This window comes from Hoplias malabaricus, chromosome 2, assembly GCF_029633855.1.
Source record: "Hoplias malabaricus isolate fHopMal1 chromosome 2, fHopMal1.hap1, whole genome shotgun sequence".
In the NCBI taxonomy this organism is placed as follows: domain Eukaryota; kingdom Metazoa; phylum Chordata; class Actinopteri; order Characiformes; family Erythrinidae; genus Hoplias; species Hoplias malabaricus.
This window is the reverse complement of record NC_089801.1, coordinates 2,329,921-2,340,414: the sequence shown is the minus strand read 5'-3', so window position 1 is coordinate 2,340,414 and position 10,494 is coordinate 2,329,921. Positions and strand designations below refer to the sequence as shown.

Genomic DNA, 10,494 nt, shown 5'->3' with positions numbered 1-10,494 from the left:
TCATGTTCCCTTTATCTGACATTATCTGACCATCAACCAACAGGATAGACAGGTCTTATAGAAGAGTTGAGAGATAGAGACACACAATATGAAATTATATTTATGCTTATGTTGACTAAAGTAATGCATGTTTTTAACATTTATTTATAACTTATTCTGCAACATATAAAATCAAAATTAATTTAAACATTTACAGTGTGTCCTCCCTGTGTCTGCGAGGGTTTCCTCCATGGGTTTCTCTGGGTGGGTTTCCTCTCACAGCCAAAAACACATGTTGGTAGGTGTATTTGTTATACGCAAGTGTCCATAGGTGGGAATGTGTGTGACTAGTTGAGTGTGTGATGTGCTGTGATAGAAAAGTTCAGGACGCAGAGTGACACTGCACAAACTTCAGAAAATGAATTAGTATTAGAAAAACAATTATGTTTTAGTAGTGATAAAATAAAAACAAAAACAGAATCAGTTACATGATATAAGTCCTCATCTTTATTGGAAACAATATAGTGTGTTGATAAATAAACATATAATACAATTCTGAATAAAAATGCTACAGAGAATTCAAATCACTTGTATTTAATAAATTACATTTAAATATCTCAATAAATTAATACAGTGATCAGGACTGGGTTTCATTGATTTTTCATAGGTTTACGTATAAAGGCTTTATTGTGTGTAAATCATGGGTAAAGTCTATTTAAATTTGGTTGAAAGTAAGTGCCAAACTTACCCAGATGTTACCCCCAACCAGACCACAAATAATTAACCAAAAACAACAAATGAATGCATACACCACACCAAATAAATAATTATGCTTAGCCATAAAGTGACAGAACTAAATATTGATCACTTAGGTAGGGAAAAATATCAAGTTCCATAAGAAATTCTGTATATAACATAATAGTGTGTATAAGTGTGTTTTTTTATTTATCTGAGGAATAATGATGAGTTATAGCAACATGTTGCCAGCAGCAAAATGCAAATAGCATTGATCTTTTTTCTCATTTCCAATTGTTTCACACAAATATACAGATCAATGTTGTTGTGGCTACAAATATTTTATTAACTGTTATTTTCAAAGGAAAAACAGTTATGAATTAGTAACATTTTAAACTGAAATTAAACTAAAGTAAACACACATTATAACAATTTTTGTTTGGACTTATGTCTGAGGCTGCTAGCCCCTAATGGGATTGCATAATGTAATAACTAAACATGCTCTACCTTACCATACAGGAGGAGATGATAAGAAGTATAAAATTAATTGTTTAACGTGCATTAGTGTTTTCTAGAATGCTTAAGTTGTTTTGCATTAATGTGTGTGGGATGACCACATACATAAAGTACCTTAACAAAAGGAATTATGGCAAAATTATAGAAAGCAAAAGTACAATAACACTGTCATTTCAAAAGGAAAGGGGAATCAGACAGACTTAACTTTGTGTAGTTTCAGTGCTTTAAATCAGGGCTACATATTTGTGTTTGGCATGGCCTAGAGTGGAATTACTATAGAGTTTTTGCATTCTGACTACCGAACAATTATTTTCAATTATTGAAATTTATACCTTTGTTGAGTAACTGTCAGCTGTTACTTTAAAAGTCATTGTGTAGACTTCTTCAGTGACAAAAAAACACAAACAAAAGAAATAGCAGTCAAATTGTTCTGAAGGTGGAAGTTCATAAAAACACAAAATATACGGACATATATTTGCAGGAAAACAGTAAATTCTTCACTTAGAAAATCAAGTGCATTTTGTTTTAAATATGAAAGCCACCTTTATGGTCTGAATGCAATGATACTGATACATTATACAGTGTGATATTAACAGAAAATAAATAGTTGTGTTGCTAACAGTACACACCATGGTGGAGTTTTATCCATGGCGCGACAACGTGATCAGAAGTGACAGCGCTACCATGAGGACTGCAGTGAAGACATCGATCTTGCTGCTGACGTTGCATGATGATATTACTGTAATAAAATAAAAAATAATATTACTGTAATATATGTAAAGTTATTTGGAAATTCTGATTTGGCCCAGTTATTTGGAAATTTTGTCTCAGATTATCCAAATTATACAAAAGCTGCATGAAAATGGAAATGCAGTGCATATAGAATATCTTCAAACACCTTTGAAAATGTTTTTTGTTATGTGTCAGAGACTTGAAAGTGCATGAAAATCATTTTTGACCTTTTGACTGCTTTCCTGATCAATATCCTCTTGGCTTAGTCATTCCAGTTTGGAAGGATGACCCAATTTTGGTAAGGTGTTTGTGGTGCCATACAGGTTTATAATATGTTTGTTTATACATAATTGTATGAGTATGTATATAATGGTTAGTCTAAAGGGCAGATTTTTTATCCAAACTAGTTATACTAATTTAATTCTAATAATTTATTAGAAATTTTAAAGTGTTATTTTAATTTTGTCATTGTCATTTTGATAATGAGAGTAATAATGAGTAAAAACATTGAAACATATTACACATTATATTAATTTTAAAGAAACAATGTAACAAAAGGCATATATTTTTATAGGGGATGACTCTCCATTTGCACTATACTAATGACATTTTTCCACTGCATGGAACCTATATGACTCAACTCAGCTTGGCTCTTTTGCTTTTCCATCAGCCATATCTGATACCTGGTCTCTGAAACCAGATACTTTATTTAGTCCTTGCTCATGCATGGTAGGAATCGAGCCGAGTAGGTACTAAACGTGAGGTGTAAACCTTGGAGAGAGCTGATTGGACAGAGAGACCTGTCAATTACCACAAAATGCAGAGCTCGAGCAAAAACTAGCTGCTTGTAAAATCTCTCAAGTTACAGAAGCAATCACATTTGTTTTCAACCGGCTCACAACAGCAGTGAAAGCTAAATGTGCACTGCTTTTTTTCTGGTGGTTTTCAAAATCTATATTTCTCATTAGAGACAGGGCTTTGCAAGTGAGGGGGAGCTGTGCTAGTGGAAAAGCGACTAGCCAAATGTGCATCGAGCTTTGTCTAGCTGAGTTAAGTTGAGTCGATCCCATGCAGTGGAAAAGCATCATTAGTGTTTGTAACAACAGTGATAATATTGGCAAATATAGCAATACTATACAGAAAATTCTGCTTAAAAATGATAATGGAAAGTAAGCGGCTTACTTGTGCCATTTACGATGATTTGCTCTGTAATAATCTGAAAGGGGAGTGAGTTATTTTTAGCTGCCTTGAGTAAAGTTTGTCCAATCTGGGTGATGCTGGGAACTGTTGCTGAGGCTCCAAAAAGGACGTCCATAGAGTTTTTGATTGTATTTATTCTGGTAGAAATGGGACCTCCATCACTGAAAGAAAGACATAAAGTAAATGAGGCCAAAAGACTGAAATGTTAATCTTTGGTGAGCAGTCTAACACATAAACTAATTCAGTATTATGTCAATTTAAAGATAAACTGACAATAAAAGTAATTACCTAAAATTCCTGATGGCCAAGCTGCTGAATGCAAAAGGATAATCAGCAATGAAAAAAGGCTCCAACTGAAAGTAAAAAATTAGGTGCAGTGTTTTTAAAAATAGGTACATAAATTATTTTTTCCAAAGTACCAATAATTAATGTATTTAAAGATATGTAAATATATTCAACTTACACCCGATTTGATTATGAGGGACCTGTTTCTGAATAAATCCGATGTTGTGTTTGACAGAGCTGGTACGAAAGTACCATTTGTGAGGAATGAGACAAAGACGACCTGTGGAGTATCTGGAAGAGACAAAGAAAATATTTGCTGAATTTGTGTGGCACACAGTATGGCAAACAACTGTAAACTAAATGTTACAGTATTTTTTTCTAGAAATTATAGTTATTTGGTTTGAGGAAACCAGTCCTGAATAGAAGTTCTCCATGGAAAGCACACATATAAGCACTTAGAATCACTTAGAATCTTGTCTAAATGAGAGTTGAGAATTTGTCTGGGCAAAAAATAATCTCACAAGCATGTCTTAAATTTAATTGATTTATATTGTAATCCAGTCTGCGAGAATATAAATGGGTTTGACTTTTGGGAAACAGCTCTGATTCCTTGTTTTAAGGACTAGGCATAATCCCAGTCTGGAAAACTTTCAAAGTTTCTTCCATGAAACATACTTTTAAATTCTAGCAACTTACTAATAACATAGATGGAGATGGGGTCCACAGTTAAGTTGAACCCTGTGGGTGGGTTTGAAATCGCTTGTTGTAGAGTGCTCACAATTTCAGCTCTGTCGGGAATGGGTGTTGTGGAGTTCTCATTAAATACCAGTTGGACTTGTGCTTGCACATTTTCAGAACGTATAGGCACAGGACTGGAAATTTAAAAAAAAAATCAATATTGAATATCACAAGATTTATGTATACATATGGGACTTCTGAGAAATTTATAACTGAGATACTGGATCACAATTAATATAATGTAAAATAGGGTATGAATAGTATGTAAGAATAGACTAAAGAAATGGTCAGGGATTATACAGTCTACTGCATTTTACAAAACCTCTTACCTAAAGCCTATGACAATGGTAGTGACAAATCGTGGCCCATACTTTGCTTTGTAGATAATATTAAACTGCGCAGAAAGATTATCATGATTATTCACAAATTTTACACTTTTTTATATAGATCGTTCATGAGATCAAAACTGTTATTGTGCCAAAATACTGGATAAGACTTCTTCTAATATTAATGTGTACATAACAATCATCTTGTCTATATGTTTTCTCCCAATCTTCTTCATAACCTATTTGTTTTCTAACATATTCTTAACTTAAATTATGTAATAAAAACAAACAGACTTTTAACTAGCCTAGAAGCTAAGTTGAGCTGATGCAATTTGGAGTACTTCTGAATATTTGAAGAAAATGGAAGCTATAAAGTTTTGATCCCAAGAACTTTAAATATAGTGTTACAATAATATTTAGGATTTCACACAATAACAATTTCAAGATTAGTTATTCAGATACTCACTGATGTAACAACTAATGTGGCAAAAGCATGGAACTCTTCACTCTGAGGATTAGCCAGAGCAGAATCATACAATTGTTGGATGACCACTTGTACAGTAACAGCTGGTGGAGGACGTGTTGGTGCACTTGTTGTTATTGTTGTTGCTGTTGTGGTTGTGGTAGTTGTAGTGGAAGTAGCTGTAGTTGTAGTGGTAGTAGGTCTAGTTGTTGTGGTAGCTGCAGTGGAAGTAGATGTAGTTGTTTGGGTACTTGTATTTGGATTATTAGTAGTTGTTGTGGTCATAGTGGTAGTAGAAGTACCTGTTGGGGAAGTTGATGTGGTAGTAGTAGTGGTTGCTGGTGTTGATATACTGGGAGTAGCACTAGTTATTGGAGTAGGTGTAATGGAATTAGTATTAGTATTTGTTGGGGTACTTGTAATGGTAGCATTACTGTTTGTGGGAGTAGTTGTAGTGGTAATAGTAGTAGTCGGGATAGTGGTTGTTGTACTAGTAGTTGTTGTTGGTGTGCTCGTCATGGTAATAGAAGTAGGTGTTGGGGTTGTTGAATTGGTGGTTGTTGGTGTTGATGTGGTGGTAAAAATATTAAGTGTTGGGATAGTAGTAATGGTATAAGCAATTGTGGTTGAGGTAGGTACATTGGTAATAGTAGTAGTATCTGCTGTTGTAGTGGTTGCTGTACTACTAATAGTTGTAGCTGTGGTTGTAACCAGCACACCTGTGGTTGCTACAGGTGCAGCTGTGGTTGGAGCTGTTAGAGCTATATTTGGAACACACATAAGCATAAAAAAATAAATTAAAACAATATTAAGAAATCATATAGATAAACAAAAATTCTGCAAAATCAGAGGGAGCATACACATTTATTTTTGACTTCCTCTGTGAATTTTGTCTGATAACAAAATTGTACAGGAATAAGTAGAGCTTATACATGCTACTTTTTATCTTAGGAAATCTGTAACGAGATTCTAATGGAAGAATTGAAGAATTGTGTGTGAGTAAATGAGTGTGTATGTCATTGAATGTCTGTATGTGTGAGTAAATGTGTGTGAGCTGAGAAATGGATTGGCGCTCTATCCTGGGTGAAACCCTAGTGTCCGATGCAGTTCTCCAGGTGGATGGTCTCGCCAATGTGTGTGTGGATTGAGTGTTGAATGGAATGGAGTTCTGAGCGGTGTTGATTATAAATGTCCTTGGGTATCTAGAAAGGTGCTATAGAAGTGTAACAATAAATAAGAATCTGAAATCTGAACATTTTAATACATACAAGTAACAATATGGCATAGTCCAACTGGAGCATTATATAATTAAAGTATATTACTAAATATTGTAAGCTAATATGTTCTACAGAGTATAGTAAAACAACAACTTTAATGTTGGTGTTATGACAGAGTCCTCAATTTATAATGCACAATATGCAGACATTCAAGTTAGGATTGCAAATTAATAATTTTGGAAAAATATGCAGGTTTTAATTTAGGAGATGAAATATAAATATATTCCATTGTATACTTACACTTAGCTGCTATAATTGGAAAACTTGTGTTTGCATGGAGTATGGTTTCAATGATTTCAGCATCACTGGGCTGAGTTCCATTATTATTAAACTCTAAATTCATATTTGTGATGATTGATCCAGGCCTGTGAGGGAAAATAAAAATTATTTTTGTGGCAAAAACACTTGAAAATATGGGACAGTGATTTAAAATTCATGAAGATTTTAAAATGAGAAAAAGATATACACATACTCAAAACTAGTGATGATTAGCTGATAATATGTACTGAATGCTTTTCTAAAAACTGGATCAATCTGTCAGAAAAGCATAGATTAAACATTTAATTCCGGCATACAACAAGTTCATTATTAAAAGTTATATTAAATGTTATATAAACATTTACATTTTCTTGTATTTTTAACATGAAAATCATTATGTGCTTATATATTCTATTAGGTCATTGAAGGAAACCAACCTCTGAATGGACGTTTTTTGCTCGGGTAATGAAGGCTTTTGTTGTTCTGTTTGATAGGTCAGAAATAAATGTTTCGTTGCTGGTGAAGCTGAATGGACGTATTACCAGTACAAGAGCTGTTGTAGAAACTTGAAGAGGAAAAAAAATATATTAGCCTCGGAAAAGGGTGCATGTTTAAAGTGATCTATATGAATTATTTTGTAATTATTTATTTTTTGTAAACTCAACCATGTTCTGTGTGCTTTTACACTGTAGTTGATTCAGGAGTAGCATTAGTACCTGTCACTTCAGCTGTAGTTGATTCAGGAGTTGCATTAGTACTTGATTCAATGGTGGTACTTGTCATTTCAGCTGTAGTTGATTCAGGAGTTGAACTAGTTGCTTCAGTGGTAGCAACTGTTTTAGTTTCCACTGTAGTTGATTCCGGATTTGCAGTATTTCTTGATATATTTGTGTTAAGTGTTGTAAGTTCAGCTGTAGCTGATTCTGTGTTTGTGGAAGTACTTAAATCAGTGGTGGTAACGGTTGTGGTTTCCACTGTAGTTGATTCAGCAGTTGCAGGCGTACTTGATTCTATAGTGGTAACTGTTGTAGATACAGCTGTAATTGATCCAGTAGTTGCAGCGGTACTTGATTCCGTAGTGGTAACTGTTGTAAATATGACTGTTGTTGGTTCAGTAATTACAGAGGTACTTGATTCAGCTGTGATAACCATTGTAGATTCAGTTATAATTGATTCAGTAGTTGTAGTATTACTTGATACAATTGCATTAGCTACAGTCACAGTGTTACTTGATTCCATGGTGGTATCTGTTGTAGATACAGCTGTAATTGATCCAGTAGTTGCAGCGGTACTTGATTCCGTAGTGGTAACTGTTGTAAATATGGCTGTTGTTGGTTCAGTAATTACAGAGGTACTTGATTCAGCTGTGGTAACCATTGTAGATTCAGTTATAATTGATTCAGTAGTTGAAGTATTACTTGATACAGTTGCATTAGCTACAGTCACAGTGTTACTTGATTCCATGGTGGTATCTGTTGTAGATTCAGCTATAATTGACCCAGGAATTTCAGTAGTACTTGATTCTGTATTGGAATCTGTTGTAGATTCAGCTGTAGTTGATTCAGGAATTGCAGTAATACTTGATTCTATAGTGGCATCTGTTGTGAATTCAGCTGTAGTCAATACACTAGTTGCAGTAATGCTTGACTCTGTATTGGTATGAGTAGTAGATTCATATGTAATTGATTCAGGAGTCACAGTGTTACTTGATTCCACTGTGATATCTGTTGTAGATTCAGCTGTAATTATCCCAGGAATTTCAGAAGTACTTGATTCTGTAGTGGAATCTGTTGTAGATTCAACTGTAATTGACGCAGGAATTTCAGTAGTACTTGATTCTGTAGTGGAATCTGTTGAAGATTCAGCTATAGTCAATAAACTACTTGCAGTAATACTTGACTCCGTATTGGTATATGAGGTAGATTCATATGTAATTGAATCACGAGTCACAGTGTTACTTGACTCCAATGTGGTATCTCTTCTAGATTCAGCTGTAACTGACCCTGGAATTTCAGTAGTACTTGATTCTGTAATGGAATCTGTTGTAAATTCAGTTGTAATTGACCCAGGAATTTCAGTAGTATTTGATTCTGTAGTGAAATCTGTTGTAGATTCAGCTGTAGTCAATACACTAGTTGCAGTAACACTTGATTCTCTGTTGGTATATATAGTAGATTCATATGTAATTGATTCAGGAGTCACAGTGTTACTTGACTCCATTGTGGTATCTGTTGTAGATTCAGTTGTAATTGACCCAGGAATTTCAGTAGTACTTGATTCTGTAGTGGAATCTGTTGTAGATTCAGCTGTAGTTGATTCAGGAATTGCAGTAGTACTTGTTTCCATCGTGGCATCTGTTGTGAATTCAGCTGTAGTCAATACACTTGTAGTAATACTTGACTCTGTAGTGGCATATGTAGTAGATGCATATGTATTTAATTCAGGAGTCACCGTGTTACTAGATTCCATTGTGGTATCTGTTGTAGATTCAGCTGTGATTGACCCAGGAATTTCAGTAGTACTTGATTCTGTAGTGGAATATGTTATAGATTCAGTTGTAATTGACCCGGGAATTGCAGTAGTACTTGATTCCATAGTGGCATCTGTTGTAGATTCAGCAGTAGTCAATAAACTAGTTGCAGTAACACTTGACTCCATATTGGTATATGTAGTAGATTCATATGTAATTGATTCAGGAGTCACAGTGTTACTTGACTCCATTGTGGTATCTGTTGTAGATTCAGCTGTAATTGACCCTGGAATTTCAGTAGTACTTGACTCTGTAGTGGAATCTGTTTTAGATTCAGCTGTAATTGACCTTGGAATTTCAGTAGTATTTGATTCTGTAGTGGAATCTGTTGTAGATTCAGCCGTAGTTGATTCAGGAATTGCAGTAGTACTTGATTCCATAGTGGCATCTGTTGTAAATTCAGCTGTAGTCAATACACTAGTTGCAGTAACACTTGATTCCGTATTGGTATATGTAGTAGATTCATATGTAATTGATTCAGGAGTCACAGTGTTACTTGACTCCATTGTGGTATCTGTTGTAGATTCAGCTGTAACTGAGCCAGGAATTTCAGTAGTACTTGATTCTGTAGTGGAAGCTGTTGTAGATTCAGCTGTAGTTGATTCAGGAATTGCAGTAGTACTTGATTCCATAGTGGCATCTGTTGTGAATTCAGCTGTAGTCAATACACTAGTTGCAGTAAAACTTGACTCTGTAGTGGCATATGTAGTAGATTCATATGTAATTGATTCAGGAGTCACAGTGTTACTTGATTCCATTGTGGTATCTGTTGTAGATTCAGCTGTAATTGACCCAGGAATTTCAAAAGTACTTGATTCTGTAGTGGATTCTGTTGTAGGTTCAGTTGTAATTGACCTTGGAATTTCAGTAGTACTTGATTCTGTAGTGGAATCTGTTGTAGATTCAGCTGTAATTGATCCAGGAATTTCAGTAGTACTTGATTCTGTAGTGGAATCTGTTGTAAATTCAGCTGTAGTTGATTCAGGAATTGCAGTAGTACTTGATTTTATAGTGGCATCTGTTGTGAATTCAGCTGTAGTCAATACACTAGTTGAAGTAACACTTGATTCCGTATTGGTATATGTAGTAGATTCATATGTAATTAATTCAGGAGTCACAGTGTTACTTGACTCCATTGTGGTATCTGTTGTAGATTCAGCTGTAACTGACCCAGGAATTCCAGTAGTACTTGATTCTGTAGTGGAATCTGTTGTAGATTCACTTGTAGTTGACCCAGGAATTTCAGTAGTACTTGATTCTGTAGTGGAAGCTGTTGTAGATTCAGCTGTAGTTGATTCAGGAATTGCAGTAGTACTTGATTCCATAGTGGCATCTGTTGTGAATTCAGCTGTAGTCAATACACTAGTTGCAGTAAAACTTGACTTTGTAGTGGCATATGTAGTAGATTCATATGTAATTGATTCAGGAGTCACAGTGTTACTTGATTCCATTGTG

The 10,494-nt window shown here is 34.7% G+C and overlaps 1 protein-coding gene across 2 annotated transcripts; it reads right to left on the bottom strand.

The window, feature by feature from the left end:
• Positions 1–472: 472 nt before the first annotated feature.
• Positions 473–10,279, bottom strand: LOC136686575 (mucin-2-like). 2 transcript variants are annotated; one of them, XM_066660451.1, is made up of 12 exons: positions 7,226–10,279; positions 6,947–7,074; positions 6,724–6,785; positions 6,492–6,616; positions 5,277–5,735; positions 4,978–5,192; positions 4,515–4,579; positions 4,144–4,319; positions 3,626–3,738; positions 3,451–3,515; positions 3,145–3,323; positions 473–1,969 (listed from the first exon to the last, which is right to left on the bottom strand). In XM_066660451.1, the coding sequence occupies exons 1-12, from the start codon at positions 10,173–10,175 to the stop codon at positions 1,872–1,874; spliced, it is 4,635 nt and encodes a 1,544-aa protein (XP_066516548.1). In that variant the 5' UTR covers positions 10,176–10,279; the 3' UTR covers positions 473–1,871. The 2 variants fall into 2 exon arrangements, with proteins under 2 accessions (XP_066516548.1, XP_066516547.1); XM_066660450.1 differs by having other exon boundaries at positions 4,978–5,735.
• Positions 10,280–10,494: the final 215 nt, after the last annotated feature.

What these genes read in the sequence shown, in the direction of transcription:
- LOC136686575 (XM_066660450.1), bottom strand. Translation starts at nt 10,175, where the DNA reads ATGGAGTCAAGTAACACTGTGACTCCTGAATTAATTACATATGAATCT. An exon ending in CAAAAAACGTCCATTCAGAG is followed by an intron (nt 6,786 to 6,946) that starts GTTGGTTTCCTT and finishes CTTTTCTGACAG; the next exon opens with ATTGATCCAGTTTTTAGAAA. An exon ending in CATCTCCATCTATGTTATTA is followed by an intron (nt 3,739 to 4,143) that starts GTAAGTTGCTAG and finishes TGTCTCTTCCAG; the next exon opens with ATACTCCACAGGTCGTCTTT.